Source organism: Echiichthys vipera, assembly GCF_963691815.1.
Source record: "Echiichthys vipera genome assembly, chromosome: 4".
NCBI lineage: Eukaryota > Metazoa > Chordata > Actinopteri > Perciformes > Trachinidae > Echiichthys > Echiichthys vipera.
Genome location: NC_139829.1, coordinates 34,418,136 through 34,443,696, shown reverse-complemented (window position 1 = coordinate 34,443,696; position 25,561 = coordinate 34,418,136). Strand labels below are relative to the sequence as shown.

General features: G+C 45.6%; 1 protein-coding gene across 1 annotated transcript in view; it reads left to right on the top strand.

Moving 5' to 3' along the window:
- Nucleotides 1-2,135: 2,135 nt before the first annotated feature.
- Nucleotides 2,136-25,561, top strand: part of LOC310945869 (sarcoplasmic/endoplasmic reticulum calcium ATPase 2-like) — a 29,668-nt gene continuing 6,242 nt past the window's right edge. The window contains exons 1-9 of the mRNA XM_083912125.1: nucleotides 2,136-2,610; nucleotides 4,766-4,783; nucleotides 4,871-4,953; nucleotides 8,861-8,965; nucleotides 11,199-11,337; nucleotides 20,958-21,038; nucleotides 22,824-22,909; nucleotides 23,075-23,539; nucleotides 25,201-25,289. Coding sequence (XP_083768251.1) covers nucleotides 2,493-2,610; nucleotides 4,766-4,783; nucleotides 4,871-4,953; nucleotides 8,861-8,965; nucleotides 11,199-11,337; nucleotides 20,958-21,038; nucleotides 22,824-22,909; nucleotides 23,075-23,539; nucleotides 25,201-25,289 — 1,184 coding nt within the window. The 5' untranslated portion in view covers nucleotides 2,136-2,492. The remainder of the gene's footprint in view (nucleotides 2,611-4,765; nucleotides 4,784-4,870; nucleotides 4,954-8,860; nucleotides 8,966-11,198; nucleotides 11,338-20,957; nucleotides 21,039-22,823; nucleotides 22,910-23,074; nucleotides 23,540-25,200; nucleotides 25,290-25,561) is intronic.

The window sequence follows — 25,561 nt, the reverse complement described above, 5'->3', positions numbered from 1 at the left end:
TCTCTCTCTCTCTCTCTCTCTCTCTCTCTCTCTCTCTCTCTCTCTCTCTCTCTCTCTCTCTCTCTCTCTCTCTCTCTCTCTCTCTCTCTCTCTCTCTCTCTCTCTCGCTCTCTCTCTCTCTCTCGCTCTCTCTCTCTCTCAAAGCCAGAAAAGTTACATGTTATGTCATAAAGTATAAACGTGGAGCTGCTCCAAAGTCCATAAATGGGAGGCTGATACTGTTTGTTTTCTTTTTATACCCAAATGAGCTTTATTCTATCAGCTCTGAAACTGAAAACGTACCCACAACCCCCTTTCACACACGCGCTGCAAACCTGGAAGTATCTAGACATTAACCAGCGTTGCTTTTCACGTGTGAACGCAGACATCCCATTCAGTCGGACCGGGCATCAAACGGCGTTCACCCTGCCAGCTCCCTAGTGCCAAGACTGTTGAATACAGCTGCTCATTCTTGGGTCTATTCTCCCAGATTAAATGGGGCGTCTTGATGATGATTGTATCATGCGTCGGTGCAAAACAAACCGCTGACGGTGAAGAAGAAGAAGGAGGGTGATTTACACAAATACGGCAACAAAAATGTCGAACTGGAGAGATGACGACATTCGGCAACGTTTGCCTTTGAGGACTGACGCCAAAATGTATCAGACAAATACAAATAACAGGAAGAGACTCGGCCGTTTGTGTCCAAATTACAAACAAAAGTACAGCTGGCGTCATGAGCTCCTCCTGCAGGCTGTGCCCATCGTCCCCCCTCCTCTAAATCACACATGCAGCGGTTGTTTGCTGCATGTGTGAAAGAGAGACTTCAGACTTTCTCCTGAAGTTGTCCTGGGTCAGGATGTGAAAATGGCTGAAAAAGAATCTTGGAAAAGATCACAAAAGCACACACACATCCGGCGGTTCAATACCTGCAGGACATCCACTTGATTATGCTCTCATGAAACATCACTGTATTACCTTTGGAGCGTCTGAACAAGAGCAGCACACTCCGAACCTCACAGAGGCTGTAATTAGTTACTATGAGAAGCTTCAGACCTTATAACTGATTCGGCTGGGAAGCGGAGGGTCGCAGGTTCGAGTCCCTGTGTGTGGACCATAAATGGAGCGTGGACTGGTGGCTGGAGAGGTGCCAGTTCATCTCCTGGGCACTGCTGAGGGGCTGTTGAGCAAGGCACCGAACCCCCAACTGCTCGGGGCGCTGAGACACTGACAGCCCCCTCACTCTGACATCTCTCCATTTGTGTGTGTGTGTGTGTGTGTGTGTGTGTGTGTGTGTGTGTGTGTGTGTGTGTGTGTGTGTGTGTGTGTGTGTGTGTGTGTGTGTGTGTGTGTGTGTGTGTGTGTCCTGTATAATAATAACAGAGTGAAAAAATAGAATTTCCCCTTGCGGGACAAGTAAAAGGAATTCTTCTTATTCATTCATTCATTCATTCATTCATCTTCAACCGCTTGTCCCTGTCGGGGTCGCTGGGGGGCTGGAGCCGATCCCAGCTGACATCGGGCGTGAGGCGGGGTCCACCCTGGACAGGACGCCAGTCTATCACAGGACACATAGAGACGAACAGAGACAGACAAGCATTCACACCTACGGGTGATTTAAGAGTCATCAATGAACCCTTAAATGTTAAGTTGCTCACAAACTCACAAATATGCAAACGCGGTTTCACATGTAGACATGTTTCATAAATGCATAAATAAGACTTTGTATATGCAGAGTAAATTATAAATATTGTGGATGATCAAATATGTGTGAATGTACTCTGTGGATTCACAACACCGCTGTGCTTTCACAGATAATATTGTCCCATCAAAGCTTCCATACATTTTCACCCTGCATGAGGCAAATACGGTCTGTTGTCTCGGTATCACTTCCACTGAGCGAGCACGTGTTCTCATCAATATTAGAGTCGGGATAAATGTCCTTCTGCTCTCTCATGCTCGTCTTCCTGTCTTTTTCCATGTCTCCCTGTAGCTGACACCGTTCGTCCAATGATATGAGTCCACATGCAGCGCAGGGCGCAGGGAAGAGGGGCAGCAGTGAGCCACTTTGATAAAACCGGACTGTCAGCACCGTGTGGAGCCACAGAGAGCTGCGCCACGGTGAGGCACGGCACGGCACGGCACGGCGCGGTAGTACAGAGGACTAGACCGGGTGAATGCAGTCTTTAAGACGGGGCACTGCTGCAGACACTTCCCCAGCATTTTCGGACATACGAGGGCGCTCAGAGTAATCTTCACCCAGACAGGGAAGAGGAATTTGGCTCATTTTTTATTCTTTTTTTCCGCTGTTGCGTAAAGCAAACCTTCCCGGGGCACGTTACGCCGCGGCTAACCGTAGCTACCCGGGTGTGAATGCATGCATAGCCCTCAGTTGGCAAACTACTCATTCGTTTGAAAGTAAAGAGCCCCCAAAAAGGTGACGCCAGCACCGCACGGCAGCAGGCGGTGTTTAGGGTAAAGCAGTGCGGGAAGGTGCCGTCCGTCCGTCCGCCATGGAGAACGCTCACACGAAGAGTGTGGAAGAAGTTTACAGTTATTTCTGCGTCAACGAGAGCACAGGACTTTCCCTGGACGAGGTGAAGCGACAGCGGGAGAAATGGGGCCTAAACGGTACGACCACCTCACACTGTAGACCCGCACACACGCCGCTGCTGTTGAGTGAGACACGGCTCAGAAATGTCTTGTCATTGTAACATGGCCAGTGTGCGCGCAGGAGGCAGGAAATGGGGTAAAAGTCACCGCCACCACCGCCACCATCGGCCGGTCCTAACCACCCGGCTCCACGGACGTCACCATTAGTGTCCTCGAGGGTTTTTCCCGGCTCTTACAGAGCAACACATGAGTCGTTGCTCAGATTACATTGTTGCATTGTTTCACATTGGGACGCAGTTGAGTGTTTTTAGGTATGGTGACATTAATTAGTTATATCAGTGCGTAACAATGGACCATGGCAACGCTGTTGACTGTGATAACATTGTTGCCCCTGCTGTTACCCTCGGGGTCAGTTTCATTCAAAGTCATTCAGTGATTCAGTTTAACATCTGTACATTTATGGTTTAAATCATATTTAATGACTTTTCCTCATTTATGGGGACAACTTTGACAACCTGAAATTGACATGATTGTATTTTTTCATTGTCCTCTACACATGTTTGTTGCATCTGTGTTCCTTTGGGTCAATTAGATGATTTTATTATTATTATTAGTAGTAGTAGTAATATTATTAGTATCTATTTAACAACAGAAATATTTAGAAATGTTTAAAATTGTTTGTTTACCTGAGGTCAAATTGACCCTGAACGTAACTCAGGCTACTTTCCTTGATAATGGACTTTACTTTCATTCCAAATATTATAAATAACACAAAATAGTGATCGGCTACAGCCCCCCGCGACCCGACAGGGACAAGCGGTTGAAGATGAATGAATGGATGACACAAAATAGTCCTTTTATAAATAATATACTTACTTTAAAACACACAAACTAATATCCCTTGATCCAATTTTTGGTCAATCTGAATATTTCCAGAGTCACGTTCTAGGTATTCTGGATGTTTCAGAAGGTGTTTGGTGCTGTGTTTAATTTAAAATGCTATTTAGGCCGTCAACAAATACACATAGAGAGCCTGACATGAGTAACAACTTTGATTATGATCATTTTCCGCATGTTTGCTGGGGTCAAATTGACCCCAAGGATGAACGGTGTTGGTAAAACTTGAGTGTAACAGGCGGGTTAAACGTAACCTCCCTGTGACATTGTTGACACTGGTTGTAAAATATGGCGACGTTGTTGAACGTGGTTACGTTGTTGGATGTTCCTGAAAGCAGAACCGCAACACATCAGCCCATGTGCTCGGAGAGCCGCAGGCATCTGAACAGTGACCGCAGGATCACTGTAGTAACGTTATCCCTCAAGTTAATCTCTCTTGTTCCAGGATTAAGCAGCTGTTTTATATTAATATCACCCCGGAGGTCATGGAGGGTATGCTACCTTTTGACCTTTACGTTGATTGGGCTTTCCCTACAATTGTGTAATAAAGTGTAGAAGAAGTACTTTATTAATCCCTGTTATTATACATGTTACACACACACACAGGCCCAAAATACACACACACATGCACAAACTGGACCTATATACATGCAATTAACAGAGGGGGCTGCCAATGGATCGGCGCCTGGAGCGGTTGGGGGTTCGGTGCCTTGCTCAACAGCACCTCGGCACTCCCCAGGAGATGAACTGGCACTCCATTCATGGTCCACACAGGGATTCGAACAGGCGACCCTCCAGTTCCCTACCTATGGATTGAGCTACTGCCACCAATTGAATGCAGTGGATGTGAAGTGAATGTGCCACTGTTAGAAGTGTTTGTAAACCCTTCTCCTGCATAGGACCCTTAAATACTGTGATGTGATTGGTTGTTAACTCTCAAACAGATCGATATCTTTGCTGAATCATTATAACACCCCCCCCCCCCCCCCCCCCTTGCATACAGTAGCCTGTGTTTGACTAAATCATGCTGGTGGTTTTGACACCAACTCGTGTTTGTCTTGAAGTTTTGCTCTCTCAAGGAAGCGCTCCTCAGTCACACACAACATACTGACCCTCTATAGTTGTAGTTTTCAGTTCCCCATCATGAGACAGGGACTGTGTGTCTCCATCTGGGACTTTTCTTTTTTTTTGGACCCATCTTACCTTCTTCTTCTTTTCTCCTGCATCTGTTTCCTGTGCAACCTCTGGATGGACTTCCACATCTCTCCGTACACAGAATTACCAGCAGAGGAAGGTAATCAGTGCTGTCACCGATCTTGTTATTGTCATTTTCTGATAACAAGTGTATGTGATGGAGTTCTTCTTTCTCACTGTTCTGCAGGGAAGTCTTTGTGGGAGCTTGTCCTTGAACAATTTGAAGATTTACTTGTTCGAATTCTCCTGCTGGCCGCCTGTATATCATTTGTGAGTATTTCTAAAGCAGTACATTTGCGTGCACTGTACGATGAAACGCTGCCTTGTTTAGGTTGCAGCATTAATGCGTTCTGTCGCTACTGTCTCCCAAGAGCTAAGGGACTCTCAGGAGGAGTCATGGCGTCCTACGAATAGCTTTCCCTTTCCACCTCCTGCTGAAACGGTGTTTAAGAGAGGTCAGAACTGCACATGGGATTATTATTAAGCCCTCCCTGAGTGTTGATGGCAGGGTGAACCTTATGCATTGCACAGTGCTGAAGTGTGAACGTCTTCAGTTTGTCTAACCCAGCTGGGGTTACACTCACATATATTAGAGGGCTAGACAGCTGAGAAGGCTAGCGACCCATCTGAGGAATGGTGACAACAGCAGCAGCAGCATTGAGTTGCTATCACCATGTGCCAAGTAAGACATTTGAGTTGTCAAGCGTGACTGCTGTGTAATGACTTACCCAGGTCTCCCTCGGGCTTCTGACTTTGAGCGCTAGACAGATAAATGTTTAATAGCGGCCATTATGTAGTAGCACCGTCAGCATGTGTCCAATCAAATGATTATGTCGCATATTAGTGGCACTTTTTATCGTTGTGATAAAATGTGGAAAGACGTGGCTTCATGTATAACTGACTTTTTATTGTTTGCAATATTTGTTTAATCGTGTGATGCCTGATTCATTTCTGCAATTTTCTGATTTTCCCATTCTTTGAATCTGCAGCACAGAACACTTTAATAAGTGATCCCCCCTGTATGCGTGCGTGTGCGTGTGCGTATGATTGTATGCATGTGCGTGTGTGTGTGTGAGCTGGTATGTCGTGTGCATTGTCCAGTCAGGTGATACAGAGGTGTCAGTGGCTGCTGCCAGACAGGGGAACAGAGCACCACTCGAGACCAAATTTGGGCCCTCACCCCTCAGTGGGAGGGCTCTTATCAGACAAACACACACGCACCCACCTCAACATGGGATTAATCACTCCCGTACTTTGAAATGTATCCAGTTTTAAAGCAAACTTAAATCTGAAAATCGAAGCTGCTGGCTAACTGTCGCAGCTGTTAGTCAAAACTAAATCTCTAAACAAGTTTGAGTTTTCATTAGTTCTGTTTGCATGATTCAGTTTGGTGGAGTGCTGCCACCAGCTAATCTGTCGTTTTGGTCTTGGTTGACTAAGGGCCCATTCACACGGAGACACGTTTTCCTGTAACCGTACAACTTTAGTATCGTTTTGGCCGACCAGCCACAGCAGCCGGCGTTATCGGAGCCTGAAAACAGGATCTTTTTAAACCGGGTCCCAAAGTGGAAAGATTTGAAAGCGCCCCCCATGGCGTTGTCCTCTGGACGGCGAAACCGCACACTTTGTTAAAAGATCCCGTCATCGCCCCACTTCCGACCTCTAACCCTGCAGCGTCACATGACAACAACAGTGCTGCTGCGTGAGAGGAGAGAGACGGACCCATAGACTGAACTGGACTCTGAGCCACATGCATGGGAATGAATTAGGCCGACCAAATATTCTTCCCTTTTCCCTGATGCTCTGAATAAGTCTCCATATTGGTCGCTAGTCGCTTTTTCGAAATAAAATTGCTAAGAAGGTCTGAAAAGTCGCTAAATCTAGTGAGAAAGTGGCGCCTGTGAGTGCTTTGGGACGGGAAAGGGGCTCCCAGCAGCCCCCTCTGCTCAGTGAGGACACTAACTGCAGAGTGAAGGGGCTCCCAGCAGCCCCCTCTGCTCAGTGAGGACACTAACTGCAGAGTGAAGGGGCTCCCAGCAGCCCCCTCTGCTCAGTGAGGACACTAACTGCAGAGTGAAGGGGCTCCCAGCAGCCCCCTCTGCTCAGTGAGGACACTAACTGCAGAGTGAAGGGGCTCCCAGCAGCCCCCTCTGCTCAGTGAGGACACTAACTGTAGAGTGAAGGGGCTCCCAGCAGCCCCCTCTGCTCAGTGAGGACACTAACTGCAGAGTGATCGGTGCATCAGAGTCCAGAACAGCCCAAAAGTCTCAACTAACACCAGAAACAGTCGACACATTTCTCTCTAGGATGGAGGAGGATTTGGGAAGTCTCCAGATTTAGCAAGAAACTCGCCGCCAGTGTTCTACACAGCATCTTTCTGTCTCGTCTTCTCCGTTGTTGGTGTATTTCTGTGGCAGTTACAGCGCCACCTCCAGGCCTGGCATGTGTATTACAGCGTTTATAACTGGTTCCACTGGTTTTCGCATGGACGCAGATATTTCTTGAGTCGAGGCCGCGTGGACTGAAAACCTTTAAGAACGACAAAGGAAAAAAAATGGTTGTTTTCGATTGTGTGGACTTCCCCTCAGACCACTTTCACATTGAGGGCATAAGCAGAGTTGATTTTGGGTTAGACAGGGTTAACCTGCATTGACAGCCTCTGCATAATGATCAAGGTTGAGAGGTGGGTTGGACGCGGGGCGATTTCAATGTGAATTGCATACTACCGAGACAAATTATGTCAGTGGTTGTAAATTGGGACGCACAGATGTGACGTAATTGTCCCACACATGAAGTCGTGGCCCCTGCATCCGTGTAAAGAAGGAATTCAAGTACAAAACACTGGCTCTGGGCGTGTACAGTTGGACTGGAGTATCCACTGAATATGACCCGCCCATTTTATGCACTTGTTTTAATTGGTATGCATTGCTCCCAGGTTGTTAGCCAGGTCACATCTGATCAGAATTAACCTGTGTTGACTGGCTTGGTTTGAAGTTTGAAAAGAGGGGTTGAACAAGGGTCAGACCACGCTACTCTGACCCTGGACATTGGTGTGAAGGAGGTTTACGATTTCTTTAGTTGAGAGAACAGTTCAGGCATTATTTTATAAGGTGCTATACATGTTTTTTATCCATTGCAGGTTAGCATATTTATTAAGGTTGAAACAAATAGTCGATAAGTCGATTGACAAAAAAGTAATTTGCAGGTATTGTTAGTGGTTATTTGCGCCCTATGTGGACCCTGTCCTTGGCAGAACCCCAGGTCTGAACCCGACCTGTGGCCCTTTGCTGCACATTGTCCCCTCTCTCTCCCCCTTTCCTGTCACTCTTCAGCTGCTCTGTTAAATAAAGGAAATAAAAGCTCCCAAAAAAATCATCTTTAAAAGCAGACATGTGAATAATGCTCTTGATCCATCTTCTCCAATGTGTGTTTTGTGTTATTAACTGAATATAATGTAAATCTCTATTCCTACACAATCAATTAGTTGAATTAGAAGTTAAAGACTAAAAATCAAATAATATCGTAGTAGACTTCAGGAGATCGGTGCTCTTTTATATTAAAATAGTAACATGAGCACAGCAAAGTATGATAAGAAGTAGTCTCACATAGCCAGACCTCAGCAGTGCTGGTGTGTGGTCCGGCTGCATGAGTTAACATTCTGGTACAGGGGGGGAGAAAAGCTCTGGGTTGTTTGTATTTCTGTACACAAATCACAGTCGTCTTGGGCGGCGCTAAGCCCCGGATGTAGCAACAGAGCCTTTGCAAAACAGAGAGAGGAGATGGCCTGATGTCAGACTTTACACCAGCACTGTACATCCCCTAACTCAGACCAGATATGAAGTGTTTAGGACCAGCTCTTTGTGATTTTTGTGAATGTTTATATAAGGAATGTGTTGGATGATCCGCAGCTATTAACAATCCCTGGCTTTGATGTCAAGCTTCTGGCTGTTGACATCAAGCTAAAGCGTCACATCATTGGAATGAAACACTGCTGTCAGTCTCTCTTTAAGACATCAAACCTGTCCAGCTCATTTAAATGCATCATTTGTGACGCCTCCGTCTACCAGAGAGGCGATTTTCCAGTATTTTATGAGTTATATGTTGTTTATGTCTTGATATGTATCCATCACTCACACCGTAAATATTATAAATAACATGTTTCTCCTGCTGTCTCCAGGTCCTGGCCTGGTTTGAGGAGGGAGAGGAAACCATCACAGCCTTTGTGGAGCCATTTGTCATTTTACTCATTCTTATAGCCAATGCCATCGTCGGTGTGTGGCAGGTGAGACTCTTTGAGATCCTAAGAAGACGCTGTCATTATGCAGCATTCTGCCGCATTTTCTTTAAATAGTTGCTTTTACATGCTTCTGGTAAATGGATTGAAACGGAGCTCTGTTGTTATCACCAGTACAAATACACTGAATGATGCTACCTTAAGATAGAAAGCCAGCATTTAAACATAAGAGATGAATTTCAATGCACATAAAATGAATGAATTACCTTCCCCAAGGTCTTCTTTGGCAAATGCACTCATCAAATAAGCCATCGAGACAAAGAAATCCCAGAGATCTGGCCGTATGTTGAACACATTAAAAAAAAATGAACCACTTATACTGCTCAGAATAACACCCAACTTCTGCAGAACAGTGACATAAGAGTCCTTACACGTTAACTGAAGCACCAACAACGTAGTTAGAGAACCCAGAGTTTATTAAAAGAGTGTTTTAAAGACTTACCTACTGGCCCAGGTACCAGCTCCTCTCATAGTAAAGTCCATTCAAGTGGATTAGCAAATGCAAATCCAAAAGGAAGCAACACGAAAACAATTGTCTCAATGGTTTATTCGATCAGTGACCCTGGTAAGATGTTATGCCGGAATTTAATTTGAAGTTGTATTGTAATGAAAGCAAGTGCTTGTCAGTTTGAACTTTACATGGGGCTGTAGGAAAAAAAGTGTATTGTTGGCTGTACTAACATGGAAAGAGAGGTACTGATAATAGGAACATTTAGCTAAACCCGATACAATCAAGCACCGCAGCCTTGTAATAAATATCCTACCTTCAACATGACTATCACGCTTCTAATCCAATGAAACATGGAGAACTGCAGCGTCCAAACTGTTGAATCAACGCCTCTCTGACGTGGTTTCAACAGAAAGGGCTGTTGTATTTGGACTTTGCAAAAGTTTTAACAGGTGAACGTAAAACACTTGACATATGGGTGAAGCATGTCCTAGACACTGAACTAAACCTGTCTATCAGAGTGTCAGCCTGCTGTGATTTGTAGCTTTAATATTCTTCACTTACACTCACTTCACTTATTCTTACACTGTGTACTGAAAGTTATTTCTGTTCCAAGCAGACTTCCTATTGAAAAGGAAGTCTGTCAGCAGTCTCCCTGCGGTGTGTGTCACTTACATATGAGCTCTATTTATTTATTTATTTATTTAAACCATGTGTGGGCAGTGTTTTGCTCTTGTGGATGAAGACGCTGGGGAAGGATACCAAACAGAGGCAGAACATAATGTGATCTATAACGAAACCCTAAACCAAACCTTGTTACCTCTTCAAAGTGAAATGCTCTCTTAGGGCGTGATCACACTGTCCTCCCGGACCACGACCCAGACTTTAGGGTACTTGTCCCCCCTCCCTCTCCCCCCCGCGCCCCAGCCCCGTTTGTACTCACACTACCTGGGCCTCGGCCAATGCTTCTTGCTGTCCATACGCCTTCAAGCCGTAACACGTCACACGCATTGATCGCGTGTGTGTGGCTTTGTTTACAAATCTTTCCGTAGACCTCGGAGTTTTTGTGCGTCTTGTCGACTGTTTTTGAATATTTTCATCCGACCAAATCTGCAGTAAACACTCCACCTCCACATCACACCAACGTGAACCTTTCACCGCCATTGTTGTTGTTGTTAAATGTCCGCGCATGGTCCGTCCTTCTATTTACATGTCCGAACAGGCGGACATAACGCTACTGCCGTAGGGCTCGTGCTCGTGCTCGTGCTCGTGCTCGTACACGTGCGCACGCTCGTGCTCGTACATGTGCAAACGGCTCCGCTAAAGCCCACCTCTTTCAAGCGGGCCGTGGTGGCCCAGCTGGCCCCAGTTGAGCGCGGAGCGGGTGCGCTCACACTACTTAAAGGTACTAGACTTTAGCTGAAAAAACGGTTTTGGCCGCGGCCAAAAGGACAGTGTGAGTGCGTCCTAAGAGCGTGATCACACTATCCTTTTGGCCGCGGCCAAAAGGATAGTGTGATCACGCTCTTAGGACGCACTCACACTGTCCTTCCACACCGGGCCAAAACCGGTTTTTCGGCTAAAGCCTAGTGCGTTTGACCAGTGTGAGTGCACCGGCTCCGCGCATAAGTCAAGTACCCTAAAGCCCGGGGTGCGGTGCGGAAGGACAGTGTGAGTGCGCCCTTACCGTGGAGTCCACCAGAGCCAAGATGTGATATTATCAGTTCCCCGGAAACTCTTTGACACTGAATCTCTTTTTTCCCCCCTCGCTAGGAACGCAATGCTGAGGATGCCATCGAGGCACTCAAAGAGTATGAGCCTGAAATGGGGAAAGTGTACCGGCAGGACAGGAAAACCGTGCAGAGGATCAAGGCCAGAGACATTGTGCCCGGTGACATTGTGGAGGTCGCTGGTAGGTTTACCTGCTTTTGACCTTGTTCATAATTAAACGGACACAGCTGTGTTGCTATTGTTGTTCTTGGTTTAACTCTACTGTTGTTCTGCCGTGTGATGTGTTGCGTAAAGCATCAGCTCAGTGAGATGTGAAACGTTTAGCTGTTTGGGTATTTGTAGACTTTCTCAAGCAAAGGGAACATCTGGGTATCACATGAACCTTGACCTTCACAGAAAATTGGCGATTTAAAGCCGCTGCAGCTTCTATTAAGCCTTTTTTTGTTTCCCCGTGAAAGAGCCTGTCTCATGTGCTGCTTTTTTATAAAAGAAAAGAGCTGGTGTTTTAATGTGATGCTTCTTCTGTCTCTGGTTAATCTTACTGTGGACAGATCAAACGAGTACCACGTATGGTCACGGATCACATTTAGCACAAGCTTGAGTCGAAACCTCCCCCCCATCCCCATGTGCCACTGCAGAGGTGACTCACCCCCCTGCAAGAGTGATGTATTTTGAGATGCTCTTATTAACCCATTGTCTCAAAGGGCTGGGCACATATGCTACCAAGGCCCACTTTACACAGTGTGTGAGTAACATGGTGCTATGCATCCTCTCAACTCGTCCCAACTCAACCGTTTTCCCCCCCGTGCAGTGTGTGAACTGAGTGCTGAGTGATTCATGTTGCCGAGGTCCGTACAGCTTATTTCAGCAGCTGAAATCCTCAGGATGTAAAGCTTTGATTTTAAGAGTGCTACACACACACACACACACACACACACACACACACACTGTACATATATATACAATGTTGCAGAGGGATGAACGGTCGGATGTGTTGAGGAATGCTGAAGTCCTTAGCGTTATCTTGATACGCTGTTTAACCCTAAGGCACTAAAGTGATGCATAGTTTTTCTGTGCATAGTGGTAGGTTTTATTTTTAACCGTCATAGGCCGTTTAGATTATGGCATGCCGTATTTATAGAGGTAGTGACAGTCGTGAAGATGACAGGTGTCTGGTCCCACCCCGTGCACTCCCCTCCCATCCTGCTCCGGGGAGCATTGCTACGGTGGGTGACATAGTGTTCAGCAGGACTCCTGAGTAACCTTGACAAGGGCAAATGGAGAAGGAGTATACCGGGAATTAGACTGTGTAATTTTCCAGTGTTATAAGGCCTACTATATATAACTAGTTTTAGGTCGACATTGCTAATCATGCTGTGTCGATCATGTGTCGCTGCAGAAGTGGAGAAGAGTAGAAAGCTTAATTATTTGGCCCAGGTTTAAAGAGAAACTTCAGTCACTTGCACTGTCCTCTTGCATATTAGAGACCTAGTTATGTAAACACTCTCGTTGAAGGTAAGCTGAAGGTTTTGTTGTCAGCAGCTTGAGGCTTACTTAAAAATACAGCCCAGCAAGCAGCAAAACCGGCTGTTTTATTCCGCAGTAAGAAGAAGCTCAGGAGCTCATCTTGCTTCTCAAATCCTCCAAATGTCTTTTACAATGGTCCCTGTCAGGCTCCCCTTTTTTACAAAAAAATAATATTATGCTGAAGCTTCAAAGTGACCCCTGCCATGCAGAGGAGGAGTGTGATGACGCAGATGCTGGCTAACTGGCAGCCGAACCGAGGCAGAGGACATTCAGACAAGCCCTCTGTGGCTGCCTCGGCCGTGAGAAGAATAGCCTGCAGCCAATCTCTGCTGCTCCCTGATGGTGTGCTGCTGTGGGTTTGAACGCTGCCTCCTACTCACACCTCGTCGTTCATCAGTCGCAAGCTCGCTGAAATGAGTTTAATGTCATGAGAATAACATTGCTGTGCTGTATGCATTTCTGAGAGTTTTACCTAAAGTGGATTCTTTTATGCTTGTCTTTGTAGTGTTTTTTAATCTAATTGTGCAGCAGTTGAAGCTCCCAGGGCTGCTGTTGTGCTGCTCTTCCCTGTCCAGTCAATGTGGCTCCACCAAATGATGCAGTTGCACATCAAAACTAACCCCTGACTTGTCCCAGAAGTAATCTCACTGACATACAGACCAGTGGTTTTTGCCTGCATAGTTTATCTTCTAAAATCATCCAGGAGACATGATCAGTAATGATGATTAACCATGTTTTTACTAAAATCTAGAGTAGCACTAAAGTAAGGACGGACAAGAGTCATTTAACCCAGCCCTAATAAATAGTGCGTTACACTCGCTCCTTCCAGTGGATTTAAGTCCTTGTTATAACACAGCACATACTGTATGCTGCCAGTTAGGGGGAGGATCTCTCCTCTGCTCCTATTGTGCTTGAGAGAGATGACCTTATAGGGAAGCGCTTTGTGGATAACCGTCCCCACCCCACCAGGCTCAATGCACAGCAACCCTGCCCGTCAGCACCCGCACCCTCACCCTCCGCTAAGATTCCAGACACCATGGATAGTATGTGACATTTAATGTGGTCTGGCAAGCATCCATTGTCACAGAGGGGCTGCTTTTTGGCAAAGGTTCCTGACTTGTCAGCGGGACCGAGAGAAATTATCTCATCTTGCCGACCAAGCGAGCAGGCTTTAGAAACGGGAAAACTTAATTTGTAGTGAGGTCCTGCTGAAGGGCACAGAGGTTTTTGTTCAAGCCAGACTGCAGGTTGAAGGCTTAGAGCTTGTGGGGGAGAAATATGCATGAAACTTTCTGCTTAAACACTGGCCAAAATGTTTGGTGATCAGACATTTCGCCTTATCATAAGAAGACGTAATCCTCTAATTTACAGTGTGAAATGTGCCCTGTGGTGAGTTCGCTCATACGTTGGACAGTTCAGTAGTGAGGGTAAAGTACTTTGAAGATTGAAGTCAGTAATGTGGGCCGTGTATGCACTAGCATTAGCACTGTCGCCTCACAGCAAGAAGGTCAGCAAGAGTTTGCATGTCGTCCCCGTGTCTGCGTAGGTTTTCTCCGGGTTCTCCGGTTTCCTCCCACAGTCCAAAGACGTGCAGGTGTTCGGTTCATTGATGACTCTAAATCACCCGTAGGTGTGAATGGTTGTCTGTCTCTGTTCGTCTCTATGTGTCCTGTGATAGACTGGCGTCCTGTCCAGGGTGGACCCCGCCTCACGCCCGCTGTCAGCTGGGATCGGCTCCAGCGCCCCGCGACCCCGACAGGGACAAGCGGTTGAAGATGAATGAATGAATAAATGTTTGACAATAAAGAATGAATGGAGAAGGATTCATTTAAACTCCTCAATTAGCATCAGTCAAGCTAACATGACTTCACACATGGTTACACCTAGCAAAAACACAACAAACAAGTTATAAACTGTACTTTGCTTTAGGCTACTATTCCGCTGGTTAACTCATATAAAATATAGATTATTTTCCTCCCAGTAATATAATTAAAACTCACACGAATGTAGTCCTTTGGCTCAGACGGTGCAGTGGTGTAGGAGGTAGCGTGGGCTGCACATGTGATGGGAGAATGCACCGTGCATGCAGAGGGCTGTCATTTTACTCTACTCCTATTTAACAGGATGCTGGCAAATTATGTGAACGCGTGATTTGAAGAATGCACTGCTCAATGTAGTGCACAGTGGCTGGTTACAATTGGATAAAATGGGCATACTTTTAATCAAAACATACCATAATAACTTCCTTATTAAAAGGTATTTTACTTTATTTGTACAGCGAAAATAACCAAAGCTCCCAAGATAAACGCCCCATGGAAGAAATCTGTCTTCTAGTTTTCTACAGCTTGTCATCCACATTAATTAGCCTGTTAACCGTAAGTCACACTGCACCGCCTGCTGGGAATCCGTGCTATGCTGTCACGTTACAGATGGGGATAGTGTGAGGTCAGAATTTAACCCCGGGAAGGCTTTAATGAGGCCACGACTGACAGTGTTGACCTCAAGACATGAGGAGAATGTACACTTCTGACCTGTTGTTGACATATAAAACCTTTATATTGGAGTGTCTTACAGGGCTGCTAGGACAGGTTATATATCACGTTTGGTTTGATGTTTACAGCGCATTACATTCAGTTTGCTAATATTTTCTCTAGAATGCCTCTCTGCTTTCAAAGTATGTTTTTCTCAGTGTCAGGAAGTCAAAAGTCCAAAGTTCAGAGCTTTGTATCCTACAGTTGTTTGCAGAATATAGGCCGACTGTATGAGCGGGTGGTTAAACTGTGAAGCACAGCAACCCCCCTTGATATAGATTTAAATTCAGATTTGCATCGTGGTTAATGTATATATCATGTCCGTCAGGCGCCGCTACAGCCATGATTATTTTTAACAGGAAGGGGGGGGGGGGGGGGGGCATTAAAACGTTCACAGTCCTGGGACAAGTTGTGTTACTATGGCGACAGAAACAGTGCAATGCTATGTGGAGGCCCATCCCGCTGCTGCTTAAGATTCACAACAAACAACTAAGGCAAAGCAGATATATCTCAAGGAGACAGTGTAGAGATGCTGCCTGCGGAACAAGAGGTCACAGGTGAGGATCAACTCCAAAGTCAGCTGACAGCGTAACAGCGCTAAGCAAATAAACGAGTCAGCTGTTGGTAAATATTGGTTCGTCTTTCCTGCCAGACGATTGTTAACTAAACATTATTTACTCTGTTCTTGTTTACTGATAATATACTGAAACTCGTGACTCTTTCCTTTTGCTAACACCTGAGCCAGTGGGAAAAAAAACATACAGTTCCTGCCCTGAATGGTTTATGCAGTGTCACCTATACATGCACACCACGCTGATCCTGTAATCTGTTTCAGATCCTTAGGGCGCACTCATACTGTCCTAACGCACCGCGCCCCGGGCTTTAGGGTACTTGTCCCCCCCTCCCTCTCCCCCCGCTGCCGAGGCCCGTTTGTACTCACACTACCTGGGCCTCGCGCAAATGCTTCTTGCTGTCCATACGTCATCACGCCGTAACACGTCACACGCATTGATTGACGTCATCGCGATGCGTCGCTTTGTTAACAAATCTTTCCGTAGACCTCTGAGTTTTTGTGCGTCTTGTCGACTGTTTTTGAATCTTTTCATCGACCAAATCTGCAGTAAACACTCCACCTCCGCATCACACCAACGTGAACCTTTCGCTGCCATTGTTGTTAAATGTCCGCGCATGGTCCCTCCTTCTTTTTTCTATGTACAGGCGCACATAAATGACCTCAGAACCGTCGTAGGCCTTGTGCTCGTACATGTGCAAGCGCGCTTTACAAAAGCCCACCTCTCTCAGGCGTGTCGTGGACGGCCCGCTGGTCGCAGTTATGCGCGGAGCGGGTGCACTCACACTGGTCAAACGCACTAGGCTTTAGCCGAAAAAACTGTTTTGGCCCGGTGCGGAAGGACGTGTGAGTGCGCCCTTACACTGCATTTCCATTGATCAGGGATCAACCGATCCAGAGGTTTTTTACTTCAGCCTTAGCTGATGACCGATGCGGACTGACTAATTTCTTGAGCCGAAATTTTGAGCCGATACAACTTTTGCTCCCTCGATTTTTATCATAACAATTAAACAATGATGATAACAAATGTTGAGAGCCTTAATTTAAAAAATAGGAACGTTTATTGAACTTCTAACTACCGGTGAACACAGCAGCCCGCATGTATCGGTCCATCACTACCATTGATTGTGCCGAGTCATGGTAACACAGCCTCTCCAGTGCACAAGAATGCCCAAGGTTGGAAAAGAAGGTCTTTATTGAACACAAAAGGAGTAAACAGTTAGTTTTCTACCCGTTTTAGCATCTATTTGGATGAAGTATTTGCATAATTGTGCATATGTAGATGTGACTTGTGAGTTAATCAGTAGGGGCTGTGTTGGAAAGCTGCAGGATGCCTCACCTGTTGCCGATTCTGAAATGATCCCCTCGACATGACAGGAGGTCACCCTTTTGTTCAGCTGCCATCAGCACATGTGGCCTCCTGGCTGGCACTGAAGAAGGCCGGCCTGCCGAGCCACACGCTATCCCCTAACAGACGGCAGAGGCAGGTGCCAGTCAAAGCTGACCACTTTGGTCCAGCCACTGCCTCGCCTGCTGCAGAGAGGTCTGTTTTGAAAGGCACCTCTGAGAGTCACACTGGGTGCAATTTCTCACCAGCTTTTGTCCCTCTCTGAAATGTGTGGACTCTTTGACCGTGTTGGCAAGCACAGAGCTGAAAATGTGTCCATGCCTGAGGAGATGCTTGGACTGCCGCCAAGTAGGATGTTGACACAAAGGGACAGATGATATATATACACGCACTTCATCAGAGCAGGTCTGCAGTGTAACACAACCTGGCGACAGTTCCAGTGTTTCACAGTGTCACAGTCTCAACACTCACCGGCTTCGCTGTATGATGTATAGCGTCAGCCAGCACCGTCGTTAGAAGTCCATCTCCCGAGCTGTTTCCTGTCTCAGCACTTTCTTAGAAGTTGTCAGTAAGTAATGACACAGGAAGTGTTACACAACCATCTAGGATGTAATTGTAACACTTTTTGGCATCTACGGAAAACATTTCATCATGATTTATCTTCAGAAAGTTAAAAAGTGTAGCTATAAAATAGGTTCCTGTATTTAATGTGGAGCAAGATTATTGATCCACACCATTAAAAACATATTGTAGCATTGCCAGGACATACTGGTTTATGGTGGCACTATCGATGGTGCCCCTGCAAAACAGATAGCGACAGGGGTCTGACATCCGGTGCGTGAACCACGTCCGGCAGATGTCCGCTTTACATCTGCTCTGTATATCTGTATATCTCATATCATGAGTATTAGGAAGGTAGCCACGGTATTAGTCTGTATGTTGACCCCGAGCCTGCATCGCTCCATCTGTGAGCCGGGTTGCGTGACCTTCTGAGAATTAAGTTTCCACTGCACCCGTCGTTCCAGATTCAGATGGTTTAAAGATGCAACTTAGTCCTTCTCGGAAAAGCTGTCGATGCCGATCTTGACCGGCCAATGCTGCTGACAGATCAGAGTTCCTGGCACTGCTGTCGGGACATCTAATGAGTTGACCATCATCCAGCCTTAAGTCAAGGCTGTTGAAATGCACGACAAGGCTGTACACAGTTTGAAATGTTTAAAAATGTAGACGTTCACTTGTCGATGTAATAATAACATGAGACAGCAGGATGATGACTTGTATTACAAGTGTCTCTGAGAGGATGTAGAGACGCTGGGCTCCAGTCTTTGGCCCCTTGGCTCTCTCTCTCCCTGCTCTGTGGCAGTGATGGGGAAGCAGCTGCCATTATTTGGCCATTTTTAAACCTGATCAGGGCATTGGGGAACATATTGAAATGCTTTCCCCATTTTTGGCCGCATGCCTTGATGGTCTCGTTGCAATTGTCCCTTCCCTTCCCTCAAGGGCATGGTGGGTTTTGGATTACCGTTCGTGTCTCCCTCAAATGAGATTCTGGTACATTGGTACATTTGATCGAATCTTTTCTTTGTGTTGATTTGATTCCTATGCCGGGGTTAAAGGCCCGCCCTCCAATGAAAATCAAGTTTCTGTTAACGTGTCTCCATGGCTCAGCATTTTATACGAACTAAATCCCTGAGTCAGAGCCAGGTCATCATTCATCACAGACCTGAAGCCCAGTTCAGACCAAGGATTTGCAATGGCACAAAACCCTATGAGAATGTTGCAGGTAAACGTTGCCGCGGTGTGAACTGGCCCCACTCATCTCGACTCAAAGCGGCTGATGTTGTCGCCTGTGACTCTGTTGTCAAGTTGCCAGCAGCCGGTTTTAGAACATAAGGCACGTCACCTGTTTCAACAGCCAATTAACTCGTAGCAAAGTCCTCTGGTCAGGTTGGTTACAAATTGTCAGCTGATCGAAATGGCAGTTTAGGACGGAGGCTCAACAAGCACGCGAGAAAGAGAGTCACAGAGAGAGAGAGAGAGAGAGAGATGATGGAGCGAGCTATAGAATAAATAAGGAGAGGGAGCGCCGAAATTGAGGAGAAAGAAGTGAATCGGGGAAATGAAACGGTAATTTTCACAGTTTCATCACGACTAAAAATGCAGCTGTAGCAGGTATCTCACTATCTCTGCCCTCATTTATATTTTAAGATGCTACAAATTACATCCAGCTACGAAAAAAGCCTGAAAAGTCAGAAGCTAGAATGGAGGACAGAGGGTCGTTGCTATGGAGATACACCGTCACGCCTCATTTCATTGGTGTAATTTCCCCGTTCGGGATCAATAAAGTATATCAAGCGAACTGGCAGGTTTCAGAACGTGTGCATTGCAAGTAGTTTCCACTCTAAGCATTTTTTGAGGTAAAACCATGTTAAAGAAAATATTAATCCTAGTATTTTTACATTTTTTACTTTAAAATGTGTCTAGAGGAGGACCTTAACTTTGACTTGATGTTGTAGTAGACTCTGAGATATTTGGCAGGCTTGTGTGGTTTCCTGGGTTCCAACTATACCATGATGTTCTTTTGTAAGAGTCTGAAACAATTAGCATTTTTAACAAAGTAGGCCTATATGTAGACTACGCCAACGGATCTGTGCCATAGCCTGAGCCATTTCCCCAGTTTCCACTGCCTTTATGTACCATTAGGAAGCTGAACTGGGTCACCGCAATTCTGATGTACCCAAATTGGCCTTTTTCCTTTGAGACAGGCCTTTTATGGCTCACGGGTCCTTCATTTCCTCCTCTTTCTTTGGCTCTCCTTCTCTTTCCCTGCAGCGATGGCAACACTGCTCTGCTGCTGTGTGGCACAGCAACCCCCCCCTGTAATGAACCAAGCTTCAGCAGTTTAGTTTACACTAACGCTGAGTTACTGCCCGCGGAAAATAGACAACATCTCATCTGTTAAATCTTCATTTAGCCCTTTAGACACACACGCACACACACAACATTGTACAGTACCAAGAGTGCATTGGTGGACTTCCAGTGTTATACATGTGGTGTAAAAGGCCATTGAGCCATCATGACAAGTTAAAGCTATAGTGCGTAACTTCTACGTGTCCGTAAATACCCGTTTCACCAAAGCCACTACAAGAGATGATCCAACGCTGATTAAGCCATTCGGCTCCTTTAACACCTCGCGTTATTTTTTCAGTATTTTCTCTTTTTGTGTTTGGTCTAGTTGGCGACATTCCCGCATTGGCACACAGGAAATGTACTCTGTTCTACCTGACAGCGAGAAGCGGGGAGGGAGGAGAGCGTTGCTAGAAGCAACATGGCGGAGAACCATCTTACATTTTTAGTGTCTAATAAAAATAATAATAATAATGGATTGTCTAGCTACAGGGGACCCACGGACAAAAAGTAAATTATGACTCTCACTAACTTGTCAGAAACAAATTAAAAATCTTGTTTATGAGTAGCTAAACTTACTACTCTGTGTTTCTGAGACACACAAAAAAACATAACATAATGACCTCTTCTGAAGAGTCCATTTTTCATTTTTTGCATCGACTGTTCTTCTGCGTAAAAAGGTTAAAATGTTGTTGAAACGCGTACGATGTGGAGGGGATATCGTATACGTCATATTGAGGCGCCGGCCGCATCGTAACAACGCAGAAATCCTCTTGGGGGCAGTAGAAGTTACGCACTATAGCCTTAAGTGTTAGCAAAATCTTTTGAAATGTCTGTTTTCTCCATGTTCATGTTGCTGATGCTTTTGTCATTTTTGCTCCTGTACTGTCTCTAATTGCGAATCTGTTTGGTTAAAGTTGGAGACAAGGTGCCCGCTGACATCCGTATCTGTTCCATCAAATCAACAACTCTGAGGGTGGACCAGTCCATCCTGACCGGTAAGACCTTTCTGCTCATTATACCACAGCCATCAAATTATTATACTCTACCATTTTTATCAATGAGATTCTTAGTTTCTCCTGGAAACATCAGTTTAACTACAGAATGTTATTTACAGCTGTCACATTTTAGCACAACATCAACACCATGCCACTGCACACATTTACATTTTTTAATGTGTGCTTGTTATTCAGTAATAAATAGAAAGTCACATAGGTGTAAAGCTAAGGATCTGGATGTCCATAATCTCCTATGTAAAGGGCTAGTTCAGATTTTAAATACCGTGTTTTCCGCACTATAAGGCGCACTGCATTATGAGGCGCACCTTCAATGAATGTCTTATTTTGAAGTTTTTTTCATATATAAGGCGCACCACATTATAAGGCGCATAGAAGAGACGCTACAGTCGAGGCCGGGGTTACGTTCTGCATCCATTAGATGAAGCTGCGCTAAAGGGAACGTCAACAACACAGTCAGGGGAGGTCGTCTTGTTGCTTCCTCCACTTTCGCACCATTGATTGGTTCATGTTAAACTCTCTGGCTGCGGCTCTATTCCCGTGTTCTGCTGCGTGACTAATGGCCTTGAGTGTAAACTCTGCGTCGTAAGCGTGTCTCTTAACAGGAGCCATTTTGGGCTCTTTACACAAACACACACATGGAAATGAAACGGCACGCTTCACACAGTCGTATATCTCAACATGCACCGCGCGTTACTTCTTCTACGGGGAAAATAGAGTCGGCGGCTGCTCACCGTAGTTGGAGACCTGTTGTGGCTCAATATTGGTCCATATATAAGGAGCACCGGGTTATAAGGAGCACTGTCGGCTTTGGAGACATTTGAAGGTTTTTGGGTGCAACTTATAGTGCGGAAAATACGTTAAATGTGCTTGTATGAGGTACTTATCCATAGTCAGTGTGTTACCTACTGTAGATGACAGCACGCCCCCAGTTTGGAGAAGCACGAGTACCGACACAGAAACTAAGAAATTTACTGTGTGGACAGGAGCAGCAGCTAAACATATTTTAGCTACCTTAAAAAAATCAATATCTGTTTAAGTGTATGCTGTATTTAAAACATTTTCACCACTTCACTTGGCCATTAGACAGCCCTTTCTGACTGTGAACTTTATCCGTTATATCCATCTATGCTCTCTTCAAAGCACCGGGTGTCTCACTGACTACGAATAAGTACCTCATACAACCCCACTTCAAACTACGGAACAAACCCTTTGATGTAATGGACAAATTAAGTTGCTCATTTTTGCTTAAATATTAACACCCAGCACTTTAAGTACTGTATTCCTTATGACCACTTGTTTCCTAAATTGAAAATTTAGCTTTGGCTCCTATGACACCCACTGAATTCAGTTGGTTGTTTTGCTCAAGGCTACTGTAGAGTTTCATTTCATAGTTGGATTAATTCCCTAGTTTTAAATCAACTACAGACTCTACACTGACGCTCCCTTTATTTCAAAATAAGAGCACGGTTATCCAAGATGACCTCATCCAAGATAAACGGCTCAGTCGTCTGTCTGTGTTTGAAGAACCAGAATAGCTGAATGACAAAGAACAAGATCATTTGAGCTGCAGAATGAACCCGTGACACTCTTTCCAATTAGCATGTTTGTTTCTGAAGTGAAACCTTCACGAGCATGTGAAAGATCAGTGAGGCAGCATGAATGATCAGCTCTCTGTAGAGGTAATTGGCTGTGCTTTGTTCCGGAGATCATGCGCAGAGACGAATGCAGATTGATTGAACCCTCTGCCCTCCGTTGTCTGTGTAGGTGAATCTGTCTCCGTCATCAAACACACCGACCCTGTGCCCGACCCTCGTGCCGTCAATCAGGACAAGAAGAACATGCTCTTCTCTGTAAGCCTGACTCTGCACAAGTTATCACACATCCTGTTGATTCCTTTGACTGCTTGTTTGTTTAGTTTCTGTTAACATCCTGGAAAAGCTCCTGCTGTTTTTTCAACATGTGTGAGATGTTATCGGATGTACTCGAGCCAGCCTGTGTATCACTTGTTATTTCAGGGTACTAACATCGCTGCCGGCAAGGCCATAGGTGTGGTAGTGGCCACTGGTGTTAACACAGAGATCGGTAAGATCCGCGACGAGATGGCGGCCACCGAGCAGGAGAAGACGCCACTGCAGCAGAAGCTGGATGAGTTTGGCGAGCAGCTGTCCAAGGTCATCTCCCTCATCTGCATCGCTGTGTGGATCATCAACATCGGCCACTTCAACGACCCCGTCCACGGGGGCTCCTGGATCCGCGGGGCCGTCTACTACTTCAAGATTGCCGTGGCGCTGGCTGTGGCCGCCATCCCCGAGGGTCTTCCCGCCGTCATAACCACCTGCCTTGCCCTGGGCACTCGCCGCATGGCCAAGAAGAACGCCATTGTCCGCAGCCTGCCGTCCGTGGAGACCCTGGGCTGCACCTCTGTCATCTGCTCTGACAAGACGGGAACACTGACCACCAACCAGATGTCTGTCTGCAGGGTGAGTCACAGACACACGCACACACACACACACACAGACAGACTGTCTTGGTGCATTGCTGAGTCTTCTGTGTTGTGTCGTCTTTGTTGTCCCTGCCTGTTGTTTGAATAAGACAGCATTTTGAGAAACTGTGACTGTGTGCGTCACACTGTGCAAACAGAGAGAGCGGAGCCACGATTGTTATGAGATATCCAGGTTATTAAACAGGAAGACTACATACTGCCGCTCCTCTAATCTACATCGAGCTGGCGGATGACTTGCAGTGCTGCTGTTGCATAACTGACCTTGCGTCACCAGCCTGTGGTTCCTTTCTCTCTGTGAGTGGCACCCCGGCCCTACTTGGCCCCGCATTAGGACATTTCAGCATTTATTAAAGTTAAGTCCTCTTTTGTTGCCAGTTCAGTGCTTTCTCAGAACTTTGGCACAGCCTGAACTAGACTTTGGCATTCATTTACAGTTTTGATCAAACAGTTGTTTAGGCTCCTGTATTGTTTAGGCCATGTGCTGTATTGGTCATGATTTAATAGCCTTGTGATTTTGCAATTACTGCTGTTATTTAAAGTGATTCACAAAGAGCCGTATGTTAAGCTACAGAAAAGAGAAAGCCTTTGCTCTCAGGACATGTGGCCAAAGTCTTCAAAGAGGTGTGCTAATTGAATTTACACCTGTCTCGCAATAAAAACATACTTTTTATGAATTTCAAGAACAAATGCAAACATTTATTTCACACACACTGTAAATGCAACCATTTATGATAAATTACATGAGCTAATGGAAGTATAAAAACTTGCATTTAGACCACTGTTGTGTTCAAACTTGCATACTAACATGCCGCATGCTAATTACTCAGTCAGTATGAACTGCGTACTGCCTACTTAATTAATGATTATGCCAGGTACAGCAGACTGTTCACACTGAAATATATATAATATCGATCATGTTAGCGGTCGGAGCTGCCGTTAAATGGTAAAATTATTGAATATTTTAGTGTTAAATATTTTTTCTACAGTACATTTTACACTGTATGTGAGCTCCCATGCTTTTCATCTTAACTGCAAAAGAAATCCAGACGCACAGCTAGCAAATTTCCATTTGCTCTGCCGCTGCCTCTGGGTACGCACCTGGGACCTCACTAACTATGTCAGAAAATCCCAACTCACCAATCAAAGCGTAGTATCTGTTGTGGGCGGGAGTAACCGTTGACGGCAGTGATGCACCGTCGTGATAGTAAACAGATGTGAAAAGATAGTGAAAGATGGCTGGGGGTGATTGATCACAGTGGGTCGTACTGCTATCCAGTTGCGTGCGGTGGTAATTTGAAATGATTGATCAGATGCAGCGCTCTCTTCACTTCTTCCTTCTGGGCACAGTGTCTCTCTTTACTCACTCGCTGGCAGCTTCTGTTTACTTATGGAGAAAAACTAAACGGTATTTTCTGGCCACCCAGTCGGCCCTAACAGAGACACACACTGTAACACTGCAGGCTAATCTACCGTCTGAAAAGGGCTCTCGCTCTTCAGCTCTGTTTGGGATTTGCGTTGGCTTCTGCTGCCACCTGCTGTCTCAGTAAAGAAACCAGCAGTTGACTCAAACACTGACGTAATCAAATGGTGTCTGCTTTTAAAAAACTTATATTTGTTTTTGTCCCACCTGTTCTCCAGATGTTCGTTGTCAACAAAGCCGAAGGTGAGAGCTGCGCGCTGTCGGAGTTCACCATCACAGGTTCTACGTACGCGCCTGAGGGAGAAGTGTGAGTACTTTACAGCTGACTCCTCAACAGGCAAATCTAGGTGAAAGCTAAAATATCCCATTGATTGACTTGAATTTTAGGCTTAAGGATTCTGATTTACATTTCGACAGTCACATCAAATCAATAACAAAATCGGCCTACTATCACCTTAAAAATGTAACAAGACTTAGAAAAACTTGTCCATGCCTTTTATAACCAGTAGGCTAGACTACTGTAACGGTCTCCTTGCAGCTTGTTCAGAACGCTGCTGCTAGAGTTCTAACAAAGACCAG